General features: G+C 41.6%; 1 protein-coding gene across 4 annotated transcripts in view; it reads left to right on the forward strand.

Moving 5' to 3' along the window:
* Positions 1 to 21,409, forward strand: part of LOC148020202 (uncharacterized) — a 103,762-nt gene that overhangs the window by 16,850 nt on the left and 65,503 nt on the right. For 3 of the 4 annotated variants that reach the window (XM_087700924.1, XM_087700925.1, XM_087700923.1), the window contains exons 2-3: positions 1,998 to 2,138; positions 2,236 to 2,328. The exons of the other annotated variant lie outside the window; for it this stretch is intronic. In XM_087700924.1, the coding sequence (XP_087557050.1) occupies positions 1,998 to 2,138; positions 2,236 to 2,328 (234 nt within the window). The remainder of the gene's footprint in view (positions 1 to 1,997; positions 2,139 to 2,235; positions 2,329 to 21,409) is intronic. 4 annotated transcript variants of the gene reach the window in all.

The following is a 21,409-nucleotide window of genomic DNA, read 5'->3' on the forward strand; positions in this document are numbered from 1 at the left end:
CATTTTGACCTCTTTGCCATCCACCACGACCTCTTTGGCTCCCCCTGCCTCTAGAGTTACCACGTCCTCCTCCATAGGACTGGTTTTCTTGAGATTGCTGCATATTCTGATTTCTACCACGTCCTCCAGATCGGCCTCCTCTACCTCTGCCTCTACCTCTTCCAGCATTTGAGTAGAAGACAGTTTCTTTTGAAGTTCCTCCTGAAAAAGATGCACCACCATTTCTCTGCTCCTCAGAAATTAGAAGAGCAATCAACTCCGCAAAATCAGGAAATCTTTCACGGACGGAAATGGATGTTCGGAACTGTGCATAATCCTTTCCTAGACCATAGAAACTAAATCATCATCTTCCACTGGCGACCCGATGGAAGCAAGTGCATCTGCAATCTTCTTCACCTTCATGTGGTAGTTATTGATGCTCATATTTTCTCTTTGCACATTGTGCAACTCTTGCTTGAGTTGCATTTTCCTGGCTTACGTATTTGTGCTATACATTTTTGACAAAGTATCCCATGCCTCCTTTGGCGTATTTGCATCTTGAATATGCACAATCATAGAGTCTGAAATGCTGATAGACAGCCAGTACATAACTTTCCTGGCTCTCTCATGCCATGCTTTAAATGCCTGCATTTGCTGTTGATTGGGAACATCAGGAAGAACTGGTTCTTCTTCATTTCCTGCAACGAATTCCCAATATCCTTTTTCCATAAGGAAATTCGTCATTCTAAACTTTCATGCTTGGAAGTTGTTCTTGTCAAGCTTTTCAGTGACAATCTGTGAAAGAGAATCAGACGCCATTACAGAACACTGTAAAAAATTCTGTCACTGCAAAGAACACAGCTTCAGCCTCACAAGGGCAAATCTGCAAAACTGACGAAAGTGGTATTTGACCACATAGTCACTTCCTAGTGACGATTTTGCATCAACAGGCAACAAGGATGATTCTGTAACTCCCAATGTCTCTGCGCACAGGCATACGATGCAATTTCTACAGTAACTTTTCACCGACCTGTAGAACAGTGGTCGCATAGCATAAAACTGGGTCTTTTCCTGAATGCGTGCAGAAAACTTCCGCCTCCAAAACAGGCCCCAAAATGGCCTCAAATAAAAAAAACAGAGCAACCAAGGGCTAAAGCCATCCCCCGCAGCATATACTGCCCTTTTGCTACACCGCGAAGGACGTCTCAATTTGAGACAATGTACTCTTGTACTTTCCGGCTGTGCTACCTGCAGAGACTTGCTCCCAAAACGGAAAAATGAAAGCAGCATTGGTCCTCTTACCAGAACACCGCGAACTTGGTTTACTTTCTTGAGCTCCTTACCATGAACAAGGCTCTGATACTATGTCAGGATTGTGGGAGAGAAGAAAGGAGTCTCACTTGTAGCTTTCTTGCTTGCACAATGGGGGAATACACACAAAGGTGGAGGCTGAAAACAGTTTTCCTCTTCTTAGTTGTGTAAGCCAAAAGAACTCAAGTACATAGAAATAGAAGAACCCTATATATGGGTCTCAAACCAAACTCAACTAACTAAGGTGGCATACTAACTGAGCCACGAACTAGAGTAGATAAGGATAGCTGTCATCTAGCTATTATTCATGGACGGTGTACCAACCGCATCTACAACTGACAAGTCGGTGACATAAATGCACAATGGTCGCCCTGGCATATCATGAGTGGAGCTCGATATCTCAACAGTTAGTGCTATTTTTTGGCTATATGAGTCACCATGAGCATTGCTAAGCAAACTATTAGTAGTTGGAATGGAGGTTAACTCACTCTTGTGATGTATGAATTTGGACTACTTTGTAACTTATATATGCAATTTGTATATGAATTTTGTGTGAGGAGACTATCAATTGGACTTGAAGATTGCATTTTATCAAGTGTGATTTGTAAGTACAAGTAGTGGAAAGTTATCCTTGGATTTGGTTCCCATTCAACCTAGCAAAAGCGAAGGCGCTGACTAGCTGAGATTATTTATCTGATTTCATATAGGGGCGAGCAAAAGTTGTAGAGGATCGGAAGCACCGAGCTGCATATACACAACTGTCTGATAATGAAGAGAAGCTACAATTTTTTTCTGCCCGACAAGTTGCATGTAGAATCTTGGGTAGCAAGGGCTATGTCTGCGAACAGGTATGAATAGATTGCTTTTTGATGGTACCATCTATTCAGTAAGTAGCATGATAAACTTACAATTTTTACTTTTTTTTTTCTTGACCATGAACTGCAGTGCTGGCTCCCTTTTAATGATTGCATATGTGAAAAGATAGAACCTATGGCTTTATGGCCAGGTATTCGCTTGTGGGTATATATGCACCCAAAGGTTAGTATGTTCTCTGTGTTTCTCGTTGTTTTAATATTTTATTGTCATATTCATGCTTAAAAAACAAAGGAAGTTATTATTTTGTACCACTAGTGCACTTTTATTAGAGACTTTTGGTCCCTAGCATTGGCACGTGATGAGTGCCCTAGTTTGGTCCAAATTGATGCTGTATGGCTGTGTTTGATGGTCTCTTGGCTGCATTGTTTACTACCAATGCAATCATCTTGATGCTGCATGTGTGTCTTCTATGCCATAATACTTGAGGTTTCAAGATAATGACTCGACCTTGACTTGCATCCATTTTGGCTCTTTGGAGAGGTGCATGATTGGATGTTGGATTCATTTGGCATTGCCCTTAATCCCTTTATGGTCATTTTGGATCCTATCACATGGTCATTCTTACATGCATATTTCTTCCTAGGGAGCCATTGACTTTTGCATTTTGTGTATGGGATTAGTTTTCACACATTGTGTTTAGGATTTGTATACCCCAGAAAGTGTGAGCTTTAATTGGAGTGTTGGCTTCATAGTCACATGGAAAGGGAATGCATAGATAGAGTGAGACTCCTTTTGGAAATAGGAACGAGCATAATAGGCCCAATACATATAACTATTTCAAGACATGATTAAGAAATGATTTACATTTATAATTCCACCCATTTACACTGAAAATAGCTTTGTTACACCATCCATGTTTGTGAAATTGGAATGAGGACACTGATGCTTATGGAACGTGTTTCCATGTTCCTTAAGTCATGGAATGGAATTCTATGTGTTATGGTTGGCTTTGCATCATCTATGCAACCATTGTTGCCAAACCTAATGATCTATGTTGTGAAATTCTCTCTGTTTTTAAACGTCATGGTTGTTGAAATGGGCTTTTGAAGAATTAAAGGGCAGTAGAAATTAACACTATTGTGTCAATTTGACACTTTGAAAAAGATCAAAAAGCACTCTCTAGCACCAAAATTGCTTTGCATGTCTATGTGTGCTTGAGAGGTGCACCACCATGAGTCATCCCTCCAACCATGACGTGGAAAAATGGATCTCCACAAAAGCAATTTGGATGCCATTGATTAGAAATCTATTGTAGAGGGGGATCTTGGGCCCATGGATAGGTAGGAGTCCCATTAGGAATTTTTCTCTACATCCTCTTCATCTTCTTCTCCCAATCAATAGAAGCTTTAAAGGTCTCAACAAATGCTTTTTCTTTGGCCAAATCCAATATTATATCTAAGATATTTCATACATAAGCTTGATAAACAACATCATTATCTTCTTTTATAGGGGCTTTCAATGACCATGTCATGCCTTATTGTTGTTGTTGCTTGACATTTGGTGACTAATCCTAATTTTTACGTCCTATGGAGACTCGTAGTGATCCACTCTTTCTCACTTTCCAATGTGTTGAATTTTTGGTTTGGAACCAACCAATATGGATTCACTTGCTTCAAAGAGTGATGATGATCCTGACAACGGAACTATTAACAATGGACCTTTGGGAATTAACAATGTTGCTTTTATTCAAACCTTTGAGTCAAATTCAGAGCACAACACATAGATGGAGCTAAATTGCCGATGCACATTTGCATAATTCACCTAGACACCAACAATAGATTGGTCCATACCCATTGTGCCCTTGTGGTTTATTCCAAGATAGTCAAGTACATTTGATAGCTAAATACCCCGTTGGATCTTTGTGATGGATGAGCAACACAAGCCTTAAGATCTCTAATTAGGATACCTTGAAGAATGTGTGATAACCCTTCACCCTCATATGAAGAGATTCCACTTTGCCACCATTGCTCCAACAATTTAGGTAGAGAAATCTCCTAAAATCCTTCTACACTAGCAACATGCACCTACACTTTGCACGAAGTGTGAATAGCAGCCGATCTCCTCTTGGCATGAGGAATCCATTGGGCAGCTTTGTAACTCCATTTACAGCAAGATATGCTGTTGTTTTTGATATACATATTTGAAAAACAGGTTATCACAGCACTATGGGCTGAGATCCTTTTTGCTCCTCTAAGATCTCAAGCATGTTGCACTTTTTGGGTAGCTTCGTTGTGAAGAAAGCAATGTTTTCACAATCTTGTCGCAATAAATTCCTTTGTTTGTGAGAGGAACAGTGTGGGATTGCATGGGAACTTTGTAGGATAGTTGTTTAGGTGAATGCTCTACAAAATTGGGATTGGCTATTTATAGCTCCTCCCACACTTGGCTGATTATTCACAGATTCATTCTTGCAAGTTTCAACACACTCCTATGCATAGGGACTCTTATCCATTTTCTGGTGTTGACTTCCATTATCAGTCTAATCCGGTGCCCTCATTGATGCCTTGGGCTGCATGCAAGGATTGATTAGTTCTTTGTCTTCAGCATTCTTTTGGAGTTTGATGCAGATTTTCTTCTTCCATTGTCTTCTTTCATTTCAGTCTTTCTCTTCCCTTCTCTCTTCGTGTTTGTGTTTCCTCTTCCATTGCCCATTCTCACAACTCTTTCGAGCTCTCCCCTATGGTATATCTTGGGTAGCCTTCCTACCCACTCTCCAAGCAGATGTGTGTAGGTTGTCCTTGATGTTCATCATGATGTATAACTCCTCTCCTTTGTCATGCAAAAAACACGCACTCTCTCTTAGACTACATGTGAAGGTTGCCATCTAGATATCTTCTGCATGGAAGTTGGTGTGCTTGCCTAAAGTTGCGGGATTGATAGAGAAGGGATCAAATCTTCTAAAGGTGATGAGCTTACGGACCAAGCTCTATAGCTTTTTGGGGTCTTTTGCCTACCTATCAACTTGCGCCTGTCCTTCTTTGAGATTGAATCCTTCTTGTCTACCTATCAACTTGTGTTTGCCCTTCTTTGAGATTGAATCCTCCTTATCTACCTTTGGTGTTTGCTCTATGGTGTCCTTGACAACATTGTATTACTTTAAGGTGTTTTTCTCATTCTAGTCTCCATGATGATGGAAGAAAAATACTAGTGATTGAACAATGCAAACTGCACAACATGAGACAAGAGAAAGACTACAAAGAAAAGAAGAAAGATGATTACTGCAAAAGAACTTAGAAGAAGGATGATCAAGAAATGTAATCCATAGACCAAGACAAGAGATAGTATAACAGTGAGTTACCGTCTGAGTGGGCATTGGCATTGGCTCTCTCTTTTCAATAGGACATGCAAATGTCTTAGTATGTTGACAATGACAATGATGGAGGGAGCCCAACCTATACATAGGTTACATCCATGAAAAAGTCTGCCGGCCCAAAAATAGTAAAGTAATCACACTGGTTGGCTAGCAATAAATGCCAATAAATAAGACAAGAATAATGCAACCCTAACTAGGAATGAAAAGAAATGTGTCTAGCCCATTGATCCACACATAGACTCATAGACGAACCGAAGAATTTGCTAATACTTCAGCTTAGATCATGGGTGATGTGGTACAATACAATATACAATGATGCAAACTCATCATAGTGCATACAACAATGACCATCAAGATGGACCATGGATACCCAAGCAGTGGATGATCAAACCACTAACAAGAGAAAATCTAACGTCCATCGTACCATTTCTTGAAAAGAGAAAGTAGTCATAGTAGCTCTCTATGTTTGTTAAGAATGCATCTCTATTAGCATGCGTGACCACCTTGTTAGCAATGCCACTGAGCATACGTGACCAAGGATTCCTCAACTTTGGCTAGATTGCCAAAATGTCCCCTCATGTGAGCTCGGGCGAGGAGCCTAAAATCAGCCTTCCTTCTTGAAGAGGGTGGTGGAATCCTGATTAAGCACTTAGTTACAACAATTAGTAAATTCACAAAATTGAAACAGACACTTTACCATAACAATCTTGGACATTGGACACCTTGTTAACCCCAAAACTGGCGCTCCTTGTGGTATTTCTTTATCTTGTATTGCAGTTGGATGGAGTACAACTAAGATTTCTCAATCTCCTCCCTTGATCCAAATGTCTTGTCATAAATGATCGGCAAGCCTTTGGGCAATTTGCCCCTTGATCTTCACGTGCAAGACTTGTACAAATTGGATTCTTGATTGGCCAAAAGCTACCTTAAATCAAATGGGATGGGGGGACATCTAAAATCTTTGGCAATTCCTTGAATTCTAGCTGCTGATTTCAGTCTTCAATGCCCCCAATTGCTGGTATGGGTCCCAAGGTGGCTACTAAACCCTAATTTTTGTTATCAATTAGGGTTTACAATAGAAATTCCTTTGCTGTCCAGCAGATTTGGCTGAGATGGCTGAGGTCTGCTGAGAATGGCTGAGCACAAGCTAGAGAAGGTGAGAGAAAGCTTTAGAGAGAAATTCTTGAGTTTCTTTATGGAAAACCCTTGAAAATGGCTGGTGTCCTGTTAGAGATTGCCCAAAATGTTGTCACTTGTTACTCGAGGAGCCTTAGACTACTATCACCCTGCATTAAATTCTGTTGCTTGTTGTTGGAGGTGCCATAAATGTTGTCGCTTGCTCCTAATGGGTCACTTGCTGTAGTCGCCAGCCTCTGGGGGTTCTCTATGGTAGGGAATTCTAATTAGTAGCTTGTTTTATCTCTCTCTCTCTCTCTCACACAACTTGAATAAATTGAATTTACCTCTCCAGTCCCCAAATAGCGTTCTCCCCCATTGCATGGGCATTTTTGCCAAGTGGTACCCTTCTAATTCCATTTTCTAGTAATTTTCAGCCATTAATTAATTATGAAAAATAATTTTAGCCCTTTTGACCCAACCAAAATTAGATGTGTCTATCTGCAATTTAATTGGCTAGGCCATTTGCTACCCCAAGTGGTCCCCAGCCTTAATTGACCCTTGGACAAGCAGTAATTAATTAATTGATATCGACTCCCTAGTGTCACCATTAACACTTTGGCCAATTAATTGTCCTAGGGTCAAACTGACACCAACTGTCACTCAAAACCTAGCCGGTATAACTTGTCACAATGTTTGTCTTTGACATCCACTACTTCCTCAGGGTCCTTGGCTTGTTACCATGAAATATTTGCTTGCACATCACATGTGCATCACAACATTGCACATTTGATCATTAAATTAATCAAATGTCTCTAGCAAAAGCAAAGCATCCGAAAATTTCATGTCCTTGTGATAGACCTCCCCCTTGAAATCCTTGCAATTGTCCTCGATTGCACTACATTGTGTTAGAAGTGGTGTAGCAATAGAAGCATAAACATGTGCTAAAATAAACTACTGAACACAAGACAAAATAAAAGAAAGAGATAACACAATACAATGAGAACTCAGATGTATGCTCGGGAAATGGAATCCATATACCAAGACATGAGACAATACAAATACAATGTGAGTCACCGGCTGTGGAGAAATTGGTACCTGCTCCCTCTCCCCAGAAACTGTCAAGTGATGAATGAGATGGTGGAGGAGGGAGCCAGACAATATATAGGACAAATAGATGCCTAAAATATGATTGGGCGACCAATATTAAATGCTGGCTGATTGGCTGCAAATAATGCCAAACCACAATAAACGATGGTAGATAAAATGCCTAAAATGGCTCTGTGCCCAGCTTGCTGAACCACAAGTCCAGACTCAACCTTGAGCTGACTAATCTGCTAACACCTTCTCTCAGATCATGGGTGATTTGATACAATACAATATACAACGATAATGTTGCATCAGAGTACACAAAAATGTCTATCATAGTAGAACCATGGATACCCAAGTAGTGAGTGCGCAAGCCACCACCAAGGTGCCTTGGAGAGAATCTGATGTCGATGTCGATCGTACCAGCTTTGGAAGATAGAGAAGATCATAGTAGCTCTCAATGTCTATCAACAATGCTGCTAAAGTAGCACATGTGACCATCCTGTCACCAATGCCACAATGCATAAATGACCATGGATTCCCTGTCAGACCGCCAAAGTGTCTCCTCATGTGAGCTCTAGACGAAAGCCACCCACTCTCTGTCAAGTAACCAGCCCATCATGAACCTGGATGTCAATCCTAGCTCCAGGATTTGTACTTGCCAGACTTCGGTCGATGCGTCAGGGATGTCCCTCTCTGGATCCTATACATCTGTATAGAAATATAGATGAGGCGCAGTTGCCCTATCTCACCACCCTCTTACACTCCCTCTCTGGCACTAGAGAGTCGTGAGGGATGACCGTATCACCACCACTAGAAAGCAATTGAGGAAGGGGCCACTAAGCCCTTTCCACAATCGGAAGAAGAGGATCCCTTCTTTGCCTTGGACTTCGCCTTGGCTGGAGGATCGGAATCGCAATTTGAGATAGAGGATGACTCGTCGGAGGAGTCCGCATCCCGCTTCGGGATAAACCAAGCCTTCATCATTGCACTTCATGTGTAATAATCAGGTCCATGGAGCTTGCCATTAGTGGATGTGCATGGAGGAGCCATCTGGAGAGGAGTTAGAAAAGAAGTAGAGAAAAGAAGGGTTGGGGAGATAGGGAACATAGCCAAACCACGAGCATAAATTGCAAAAAGCAAGAGTTCACATATAGTATAACCCAAAATCTGATCAAAATAAGACAAAAGTTGCTGTAAGAAGTTAAAAAAAAAAAAAGCAAAAACGGCCTGATAATGTAAGCCCAATTAGGAGGAGATGTAGAGGCACCAAAACGCAGGCTGAAACACATGCGTAGGCTGTATGGATGCTGACGTTAGCAAAAAACGCAAGCAAAATAGGTCGCTTGGTTGGAGCAGCAGCTGTCTGATCAGTAAGAGTGAAAACAATCCTGAAATCAGCAAGAAAACACAGCAGAAACACAAATCCTGAAATCTGATACCATGTCAGAAGTGGTGCAGCAATGGAAGCATAAACATGTGCTGAAATAAACCGCTGAACACAAGACAAAAGAAAAGAAAGAGATAACACAATACAGATGTGAACTCAGATGTATGCTCGGGAAATGGAATCGATATACCAAGACATGAGATAGTACTGATACAATGTGAGTCACCGGCTATGGAGGCACTGATCAAAGTTGGAGTTTGAGAAAGAGAATGACTTGTTGGAGGAGTTTGCATCCTACTGGCTCTTCTTGTCCTTTTTCTTTTGTGAGGCTATGAACTCCTTGTAGCCCTTCCGCAAGTGACCCTTCTTATCATAGTGATAACACTAGGCCTTCGACTTCTTTTCCCTGTCACCCCTCTTTGAAGTAGTAAAGGCCTCACTGGAACTTCCATAAGGAGATGGAAGCCTTCCCTGTAAGCACAAAGATGCCTTATGCTCAAGTAGTATCAAGGACATATGTGTAAACCTCACAAGTGTAGATGATGTCTGCGCCCTCAAAGCGTTTGCCACTCCATCAAACTCCGTAGGAAGCATGTAAAGTATGCGGTAGTTGCCTGATGGGAGAGATGGCAGTAGCTTGTCGCCTGGCACTAGATGTTGAAAACGCAGGCTGATCAGGTGCTATGATAACACAGCAAATGGAGACCTCCAAACGGTAAGGCGGTGGTTGAAATCATGCCGCCTAGGATTGGATAGTGATGGGCTGTAGTCAATGATGGGTAGATAGTAAATGGTAGGTGGCTGATGACTGAAATCTGCACAATAGAGTGAGAAACCTGCACAAAAGGATGAGGCTGAATGGTGGGCAGCCTATCTATTTATAGATGTTGAAGGGTGTCGTGAAAATTTAGGGTTTTAGGGGACCACTGAAACTCTCTCGAACCATGCACCAAACTTGCATTTTTCATTGATTAAGCGTGTTTTAGGGCTGTTTAAAAATGCTAATCAGTTGTAAAACATGTTTTAGCTTAATACCCCCTCTCAAGCCCAAAACTGAGTCTAAAAGAGGAGGCTAGTAATTTTTACCCCAAGGCGTCCCACCCCCAAAGCAGCTAGGGCAATGGACAAAGAGTATACATTGGCTGTCTAGTGGCCTACCAAGACTATAGAGGCGATGGTTATCTTACCAAGGGAGTCCAAGTAGTCACCCTAGAGAGGATAGGGCATCGGACAAAGGATACTTGTAAAGCTGCCCAGTGGCCTACCAAGCCCTACATAGGTGGATGGAACCACATTGAACATTTTTTTGTTTTTTTTTGTGGAAAGTGAATTTTAGGGATGGTGGCCGATTAAGTAATAGTGACCTAGAAGACAGAAGTAGGGATGGTACACCCAACACATTACAAAACAGTACAAGCTTACCCAAAGGGTGATGAAGTATAATGTAAAGAAGAATGGTGGTGTAATCCATCGGTGGGAATAGCATAGGATTCGTTTAGTGGTGCTTTGTACAATGGGATACATAGTATGCTACATGCAACAGAATGCTCATGCAGTAGGTGTCACTTGGATAGTGTCCCTTGTGGTGAAATTGTTCACTCACATAAGTGCTCAAGTACAAAGATAATGAAATCATGCAATGCATAGGGGAAGGTACAACCGGGGGGGGGGGGGGGGGGGCTATGGGAGGGAAAGCTTCCATGCTTGTAGAAGAGTAAAACTCCAAGTAGATGGAACCAGGAAAGGAATGACACACATCTCGTCTCTAGCTCAAAAAGGATTGGTGTAAGTCTACATGTTAGCCCATATACTGAAATACAAAACCCTGCAAAAGAGATCAAAATCTGCAAGCATAGATGTGAGTAGTGAGATGCTGCAAAAACAAAACTGAAAAGAAAATAAAAGGAAGCAAAGCTAAGTGCAATGCAATGAGTATGTAAGTATGCAATGGAAGTCTAGAAAGAGAAAGGCTGAGTGTGTGGCCACCATTGCATACGGCAAGGTGGGGAAGTCATCCTAGAAGGTGCAGTGGATGTCCTAGAAATGGATGCGTAAAGTGCAATAGGTAAGTTACTAGCAGACCAATCAGCCAATCCTTTAGGAGTAGTGAAGGAGATAGGTTGTTGAGGCTGTTGGCATGCCACATATCCAGTAGCCGTAGGGCAGTTGGAGTAGATGGTATAGCAATGGGAGGCGTAGTCCCACTGGATTGGCCAGCCAGAGTAGGGGTAGTTGCAGTAGTATGCTGTGGTTTTCTAGGAGGAAGACCTTGGGCCTTGGTACAATACTCCTTGTCTACATGGCCCGACCTCTGACAATGTGTGCAAATCCTATTTTTCTTAGGAGTATGTTACCAAAGGGGTCGTGTTTATTTGTTTCCATCAGAGGAAGTGGTGTCACCCTTGGCTTGCCTTCGTATCTTGCAAGTTTTTGCCACTAGTGGTTTTTCCTCCCAAAGAAGAGGCAACCAACCCTCGCCCCTCTAAATGGATGTGTGTGGAGGACTTCTTGTGGACTTGATCATGCAACCTCGCATAACACAAGAATTGACACTCAAAACTCGTAGAAGGTTGGCAATCTAGATAGTGAGATAATGTGCTGGATAAAATGGAAGTATTTGTTGGGCAACTTGTTTAAGAAGAATGCGACGTGATCGTCATCTGACTTTGGAGAGCCAGTAGTGGCAAACTCGGTGAGTAACCGCCGCAGATCATCCCCTTCCTTAATGGAAAACTCTTGAAGCTTAAAATCGAGATTGATACGTTACGTGCGATCTGGTGTTACATAGTGGTCAATGTGATGACTGCAATGCTTGGATGTGAGGGGAAAATGTTGTAACTGAGAGTGGAATTTAGGGAGCAACCCTTGCATTAACTCAACATTGATTGTGGCATTGCAGGCTCTCCATTGATGGATGTAATTAGGATGAAAATCAAGGGTCCGGCCGACATAGGCTTGGTACCAATGACAAGGTCCCAAAGTCCTTGAGATTCTAGCACTTGTTGCATAAAAATCGGCCAAGTGATGAAACGTGTCTTATCTATGAAGGGATTCTTGGCCATTGCAACAGGAGGGATAGGGCTAGGAGATGGAGAAGGTATGTAATGGGGGTAGGGTGAACAGAGGGGAGAGGGAGGTGGAGTGGAGTACACTTGGGAAGTAATCCCAGAGTGCCTACCATGCAAATGAGAAGTGTGCACAATGGATCCAAATGTGGGCATTGACAAATTGGGGATGGGCATGGTAACCGCTTGAGAAGCCCATGGTGGAGAGATAGAAACACAGGGATCAGGGGATGGAAATCCCTGCATAGGAGTGACCCAAGGGATGTGTGATGACAGTCCATAACCAAAGGATGGATATCCTTGGTTTGAAAGGTTGTATGGGGGGTTGGTGAGTGTCTGGGGGTAGTGAGGGGGATACCTATCACAGCCGTCTCAGGGTGTAAGGATGTGGTAAAATGGGGGTATGTGGAAGGTACAATGTTAAAGGGTGGTGTTCCCCCTAACGATGTACCAAGAGGTTGAGTGAATGGAGGATAGGTAGATGGTGGGAGGGAAAATAAGGTGTTAGGAGTAGAAATGAAAGATCGAACCCCTAGTGTGCTTTAAGCGGAAGTGGAATGTAATCCAAGATTTTGAAATGAGGATATGAGTAGATCAGAATGTGGAGAAGATAGTGGTGGAATGGAAGGGAGTTGAGAAGTGTGATTTACGTGCTCAAATGAAATAGATGGTGGAGATATACCTAATGAAGGGTGTTTGCTACGAGAGTCTCCTCGATTAAAGTTAAGATATTGAAAATCATTTAGATCTTGCACAACAAAAGAAGAAACGTTTAGCTCATACAACCCAAAAGGGTTATACAAACCTGACATAAATGCTTGGCTGAGATAAAATAGATGGATCACTAGATGAGCCGAATGTCGTGGTCCCTCTAAGATGAGAGAGAGAGCCAGTCTCACCAATCGGTCCAGATGGAGTAGTAGCACTCGTCGGAGGAGTGTAAACCAAACTATATGTGATATGCAAATACTCCTAAAACTCTTCATTTATAAGATGACCAAAATGAGGAGAAGAAGATGGTAAAGGTGAAGGTGTTTCTACCTTCTACTCGAGACCATAATGCCTTCTCAGCACCCCCAATGATGGAGAAGCCTGATAGGGCACCATAGGATCGGAAGAAAAAGGTGCCTGAGACATTATGAGTCAGAATCGAGTCACATGCGAGTCTCGCACAAAGACTAGCCTCCACAATCACCGTAAGATACTCTTTAGAAGAGCACCGGCTCTGATACCATGTGAAGATATTCTAGGGTTTGCACTGAGAAAACACAGCATGTATGACCAAGACTTAAACAGAAACTCAGACAAAGACAAGCAAAACTGAAACCCTAAATGCAAAACACAAAATACAAAAATTCAAAACTCAAATACAGAGACAAACACAAAGAGAAGAAACTTTGAAGTGAATGAATGTTGTAAATGAATGTAAGAGTATATAAAATGCCCAAGGGCAGACCAATGCAGTGTCGGAGAGTGACATCCATCGAAGATGGATTCCAAGTGTTGTGTCGACCAGTCGGAGTGCAGAAAACACCAAGTGTTGATCATCAGAGTGCCAGGGAACTGAGGCGACAACATGAGAGGTGTTTGCTGATGTAGACGGCTTGTTGGATAACAAAGATGCAAGTACTGTAGTAGTTGCATGGTAGGAGAGATGGCAGCAGCTTGTCACCTAGCACCAAATGCTGAAAATGCAAGCTGATCAGGTGCTATGATAAGGCAGTGGATGGAGACCTCCAAACAGCAAGGTGATGGCTGAAGACATGCTGCCTAGGGCTGGATAGTGATGGGCTGTAGTCGATGATGGCTGGACAACAGATGGTAGGTGGCTGATAGCTGAAATCTGCACAATAGAGTGAGAAACCAGCACAAAAGGATGAGGGTGAATGGTGGGTAGCCTGCCTATTTATAGATGTTGAAGGGTCCCCCAAAAAATTAGACTTTTGGGGGACCATTGAAACGCTCTCGAACCGCACACCAAATTTGCATTTTTCATTAATTAAGCGTGTTTTGGGGTTGTTTAAAAATGCTAATCAGCTGTAGAACGTGTTTTAGCTCAACAAAGTATCGTTCCCATGAGATGTGTCTTTGAAAGGGAAGATGGCATATGTTGAAGTTGGTACTGTACCTATGTGACACAGAGCAAAAATGATCAAATGCTGTCCTTAGACTCGAACTTCATTCGTTGGATTGTCCATAAAGGGTCACTGCACGCATGGTGGAAGGTGCCTTGTACAACATGTGAAGCTTTGACCATACTTTTGGGGATGTCTTGCAAGAGTTAACCGCCAGTAGGACTGCTTTAGAAATACACCGAAGTAGTGCAGAATAGGTACACACATCATCCGAATCCCATGCAAGCATGGCTTCCTCATGATTGTCCTCATTAAAATTGTTAGGAAGAGAAAAGGGCGTTGAGGTTGAGGAATAGCTCCATTAGCAATGTCCCAGATTTGCTTTTGTACAAACCAAGCTTTCATCACGGCACTCCATGTAAGATAGTCAGGTCCATGTAACTTATCATCTGTAGAAGTGTGAGAGATATGGAGGATTAAAGCTCAATTGAGAGTACACAGTTGACAATGAAGAGTGTGAGAGTTATGGAGGATCGAAGCTCAATTGAGAGTACACAGTTGATAGTGAAGATTGTGAGAGTGAAGATATAGCACGACTCCCAATGCAATTACCAAAGTGTAATGAAAGTACAAAGTACAACCCTTAAACCTTAGGGTTGTTAATGTGTGTTCACACTTGAAAGGTGTAAAACACGATAAGTGCCCGAACTGTGTAACATAGGCATATAAAATAAAAGATAATATAATTGGGGGAAAAAACCTCTCATAATGAGAGTAACAAGTACCCTAGTGTCCTACTGTGGATCACCGACACTCCTTTGTGAGCATAGGCATGAGTCAAACCCAACAAACCCCCTTGGAGTGAAAAGTGATCAATATAGAAGGATCATCCACCAAAGAAGATCCAATTTAAAGCATTGCAAAATGCTTCAAATTTGTCATGAGGAAGAGCTTTGGTGAAGATGTCTGCCACATTACTGGTGGTAGGGTAGTAAACAAGGCTGATATCTCTTGCATGTAGTCTCTCTCTGACAAAGTGGTAGTGGATCTCTATGTGCTTCATGCATGCATGAAACATTGGGTTTCGTGCCATTGCAATGGCACTTTGACTATCAGTATAAACAAAGGAGTAGGCTTTGTGATGGATACATCGAAATCAACTAACAAACGTCTTAGCCATACACATTCAACTGTGGTAGTGAAAGTTGCCTTGCATTCAGCTTCACAAGATGATGTGGCAACAATGGATTGTTTCTTGCTAAGCCAAGAGATGCAAGATGAGCCAAGAAAGAAACAGTTTCCACTCGTAGAGTGATGTGAATCAAAAATTACCAGCCCAATGTGAATCATTGTAAGCATGCAGTTGCAGTGGTCCCTCCTTGGCCATAAAGCAGTCCAAGAGTCCTAGTACCTTGCAAGTAATGAAAAACACTCTTCATAGCTTGCCAATGTGATATGCGTGGGCTGTGCATATATTTGCTTAGGGCTGAAACTGCAAACTGAATATCTGGCCTTGTGTTGCATAGATAAATGAGACATCCAACTGCTACAGCATATGTATGGATGTCAAACAAATCATTGTCATCATGCAAAGACAACTTGAGTCCAACCTCCATTGGTGTGCAAACTAGCTTGCAATCTTGTAAGCCAAACCTCTCAAGGAGTCTACCAATATATTTGGACTGTGACAATCCAATGCCTCTAGCATCATGAATGAATTGAATGCCCAAATAGTAGTGTAAAGGCCCCAAATTTGACATTTCAAAAGTTTGCTGCAAATTTATTTTGAATGCTCAAATTTGATGAGCATGTGTCCTTGTGAGCAGATCATTTGCATAAAGATATATGACCGGCCAGGATCCCTCCTCTTTGCAGACGTAGAGAGGAGACTCTAATGAGCTGTTAATGAATCCTTGGCTGAGTAAAAAGGCATCAATTTTCGCATATCAAGCTCATGGAGCTTACTTTAAACCATACAAAGCCTTTTTCAGCTTACATAGCAAGTGTTTGGATCCCTCAACTGCAAAACCAATGGGTTGCTATATATACACTTCTTGAAGTTCCCCATGTAAAAATGCAGTCTTAATATCAAGCTGTGGTGTATAGTCCAATCATGATTGGCAGCCAAAGCAACCATAGATTGAATGGTAGTCTTACGGGATGTAAGAGCAAATGTCTTCTCATAGTCAATGCCTTTCTTTTGTGTGTAGCCTTTGGCTACAAGCTTGGCTTTATATTATCAATGGATCCATCTGCATTTATTTTCAGCTTATAGACCCACTTTGTACCAATGGCTTTCTTTCCAATAGGCAATGTCACTAGATCCCATGTTTGATTCTTTATGATAGAATCAAATTTAGCTTGCATTGCTACCATCCAATGCACACTTTGTTGTGCATCCTCAAAACATTCAGGCTACTCATCACCAAGTGTGTGCTGCCATAACAAACTCCATTGTATTAGCATGATCATGTAGGCGAGCTTGTCTTCTAGTATGACCAGCAATAGGAGCATCCAAAATGACTATCTTTCATAGTCTGCAAGTACCATCTAGGCATTTGCCTAGCTTCCTGATTGTGTACAAGTTCCCGCTAAACCTCAAATTCAGCATCTTGCTGAATATTCAGATCAGCCATAAGCTGAATTGCTGCATTGTTCAATGGAGTAGCTGGCTGAACATTGTATTCATTTACTGAAGCTCCAGCTATATTACCAAAAGAAATGGGCATTAACCCTTTAAACACATCATTTGCAGCCTAATATGTATCAAAACTAGCAAGCGATAATTCTGATTTTTCATCAAAAACCACCTCCCTACACACAAAGATTTTCTTGGAAACAGGATTGTATAGTCTATATCCTTTGTTGTCACTACTATACCCCACAAAAATGCATTTAACAGACTTGTTGTCCAACTTCTTTCTTAGTACTTTGGGAATATGGGCATATGTAAGACACCCAAAAATACGAAAATGGCCAACTAAAGGTTTCTGGCTGTTCCAATCCTCAAAACGTGTAACATTTTTTAATGCCTTGGTAGGGCACCTGTTCAAAACATGACAAGCATACATAACTGCTTCCATCCAAAAGCCATGTGGCAAACTCTTAGCTTTCAGCATATAGTTGGCCATCTCCATGTGTGACCAATTCTTCCTTTCTACAACTCCATTTTGTTGTGGAGTATATGTAGTAGTATACTGATGGACAATGCCTTTTTGCTTCAAAAAATTATTTGGCGGTTGCCTTAAAAGCAACACCATGAGGAAACAAGAATCGATGCATTTTTTGCAAAATTCAATTCTCACAAATAGGCTCAAGAGGTCTCCCCAAGAGAGGTAAGCTATCTAGCATCCAAGTACATTGCATAAGCATCAAACTGCCATAGTTAACATGTCTGATGCGAGCATGCCATAACTCTACTTGTGACATAGTAAGAGTAAGAGTAGATGCTAAATAGATTGACTGATCAATCGAATAGGCATTTAACTCATAGAGTCCATAACATAAGGTGCTAGTCAAAACCAAAGAATTCTTTATCCTTGACCATACATTTGCCATCATCAAATGTGACCTGCAGACCACACTTTGCCAAAGAAGAAATGGACATCAAATTCTTCTTTATGCTTTGCACATATGATGCATCTTGTAAACAGAGAGTAGAGCCATCAATGGCTTTTAAGACAATCTCCGTGACACCTCTAACAGGGTAAGATGCATTGTTGGCACATTGCACAGACTTGCCAGCAGGAGTTGCAATAACAGAGGAAAACAAATCCTTGTGGAATATAATGTGCTTAGAAGCACCATTGTCAAAGAACCAAGTGCTTGCATCCTCAGTTGAGCTAAATGCTATGTCAGCCCAAGAAGAGGCAGAATTGCAAGTGTAAAAACAATAGTCGCGGTCTACAACAAAAGACGTGGACTCTATAGCAATAGAAGGTGCATGAGAAACAGACATCCTTGACTCCATCTTCTCCTTGGCAATGTGCTTCTTACATTCTGTGATGTAATGACCTGGTTTCTTACAATAGTGGCACTTGCCCTTCTTGGCTTGTGTGCCCCCTGTTTCTTGTTGCTCTGTGAAGTACCTAAACTTCTAGAACTCTACGAAGCATTTTTAGACGGGCTACCTTGCCCTTCTGCCTCACCATAAAAGCTTGTTCAGAGGCTATTACATCCACTCCATAGTTTTTTCTTGTTTGCTCTTCTTCTAGAAGCAAACTAGCCAACTAAAGAAAAGTAAGTGGTCGTGGAGACATTCTCATGGTGAGATTTAGGGTCGCATGAAAGGCCAAATAAGACAACGGCAAATAATTCAAAGTAGTAGAGATCAATTGTGCATCTAAATAATACTCATCTACATTTATTAACTGCTCATGCAAGTCTTGAATTTTGTTAAGATGATCCTGCATAGAATCGCCTTCATCCATCTTCACATTCTCAAGCTGTTTCTTCAAGAAAGAGATGCGGGTCTCATTTTTTCCAACAAACATCTGCTCAAGTCTAAGCCATGCTTCACGTAAAGAAGCTGCAGACCGTATGTGTGGGATTATCGACTGTTGAACTGCCAATGCAATCAGTGACAATGCTTGAGCATCCCATGTGTCCCAAGGCTTTTGTGCTGCTGATCTTTGGAGAAGTGGCTGAGCTGGACCATGTTCTTTTGGAGGAGGTGTTGTAGGAGCCACAACTCTAGGATGAACTTCTTCACCAACACATTGTTCATCACGAAAGACCATAGAGAATAATTATTGCCATCTAATCTGTCCTCCTTGGATACATATGTGAATACATCACTCTGTCCCTGATTGGCCATAGGAAATTTCACTGTTTCAAAGAGCCCAAGAGCAAGAGCTAAAGTGGAAAAACTTGGAAATCTGGAAATTTCCAGAAATTACAGCATGCAATATGTTGTAATTGACAAATTTGTGTCACACTTTGTCAAAAACTGTCAATGTACATGATGTCCAATGCACAAACAGTGCTCAACAACACAATCAATGCAAAAGCCCCAAAATTTTATTGTCCAATATGCACAATTTCAGTCTATTTCAGATTGAACCTATAGTTCATGTGCCAATGCTTACATTAAATCAAAAAGCCCCAAATTTCTTGGCTCACTTCCTAAGAAATTCTCGCCAGAAGTGTGTCCAAGACACGAGATTGCTTGGGCAAAAAGAAGCCCCTTGCTGAAATTCAAAATTTTGAATTTAAAAAAATGTGTCTTTTGTTTTAAAAATACCTCTTATGCTAAGTTGATGAAAGGACTGGCAAAAGGGCTGCAGTAGGAGATGTTGGTTGGCCTTGCGCTGATGGCGCAGTTGTCAACTAGAATTGGAGCAAGCGCCGTTGCAGAGGGAGCATGTGACAATGCGGAGGCGCAGGCGACTAGGGCGTTGCATTGGTGGTAGACTTGCAAGCACAACACGTGGTGGGTGCAGACCAGCCACAGGCGGTGTAGGAGCTGAAGCAGGAAACGCTGGCGGGCACTTCAATGGTGCGTAAATCGGATGCTGGATGTATACCTAGCGAGCGTCGGAAGGTCCCCAAGAACAAAGAACTCTACTAAAACTCATAAAAAGCAAGAAGAGAGTTTGCACGACATGAGGCAAAAAGATAAATTGGGTATAATCTCCCCCTATGCCTTGTGTGAGTGCTTCACAAGGCATGTGTTTATAAATTTATTCATCTCAAAGCTAAAAAATAGCCCAATTTTACAATTAGCATGCTTTAGCTTTTGTGTTTGCTTTTGTCTAAATAAAGAATAAAGCGGTTGGGCGTCCCAAGAGTCGAGCTGTGCCCAAATACAATATCCAATAATGAAATATTTAAACTGAGTGTCCGTGCGCATACAAAATAATAAATATTTGTTAAGCGCTTCAATAAATAAGCGCGTCTAAATAAATATTAGCGCAACGCCTTTAATGATAAGACGCACGCCCATCAAAAATGATAATTTCTTCTAGGTAATTTGAATACACGCTATCGCCCAGTGCTTCCCAACGCCACCGCTGCTTGCTCTACACATCAACTGAAGTATTCACGATTGTTAGAAAATAATAAAATTAAATCGATAAAAGTGAATATCTAGCAATCTTCAGCTACAGAATAAATAAATAGGTTGGAACTCTGTCCTAACCTTAATTTAATATGAGTGCACTCTAAATTCATAAACGTCCATTAATTTAAATATATACTTTGCGGAATTACCCATTGTGGAATCACCCATATGCACATTAAATTAACATGACGCCCGAAAAAGACAGGCGTCCCCATCAACTTGTCGCGCAAGGAATCCACCTTGTGTACGAGCCCCAGCAAATAAATATGGTTTTACGAAATCCACTGCAAAACCTCACGGAATCCACCGTGGAATTAAAAAAAAAACACACGGAATCCATCGTGGTCTCACGGAATCCACCGTGGAATATGCCTCTTGGCATCATTCAACCAGTGGTGCAAGTGGACGAGCTAGATGAGCTTGGATAGGTGACGCCGGGACTGACGAGCTGTAGGTTGTGCACTAGTGGCGCTACTTGCTAGCGGACATGCTGAGCCTGTAATCGGGGTTGGAGGAGGCGATAATGGTGAACAATTGAACTAGGGGGCAGCTCAACTAAGCTCTGAGTGTTGGTGCTGTTGATACAAGACTGGACAGGGCGAGAGTTTGAGGTGAATCTCTGTTCTGATATCAAATGTGAGATATATGGAGGATCAAAGCTTAGCTGAGAGTACATAATTGATAGTGAAGAGTGTGAGAGTAAAGATAGAGTATGACTCCCAAAGCAATTACCAAAAAGTGTAATGAAAGTACAAAGTATAACCCTTAAACCTTAGGGTTGTTAATGTGCATTCACACTCAAAAGGTGTAAAACACCATAAGTGACCAGACTGTGTAACATAAACACATAAACTAAAAGATAATATAATTGGGGTTAAAAACCTCTCACAAGGAGAATAAAAAGTGCCCCACTGTCCTACCGTGGATCACCAACACCTCTCTGTGAGTATAGGTGTGAGTCAAACCCAACAAGAAGTGTATGGAGGAGCCATCTAGAGAGGATAAGAAGAGAAGATAGAGAAGAGAAGGTAGACAGAGATAAAACAACCAAGCAAACATCATAGACTACAAAAATAGAGTTCACATGCTGTTTTCATAAGCTAACCATGAAAAATCAAATGTGAGAAATTAAAA

Source organism: Lygodium microphyllum, chromosome 19, assembly GCF_053477565.2.
Source record: "Lygodium microphyllum isolate KBCC chromosome 19, Lygodium_microphyllum_v1.1.10, whole genome shotgun sequence".
Classification (NCBI taxonomy): Eukaryota; Viridiplantae; Streptophyta; class Polypodiopsida; order Schizaeales; family Lygodiaceae; genus Lygodium; species Lygodium microphyllum.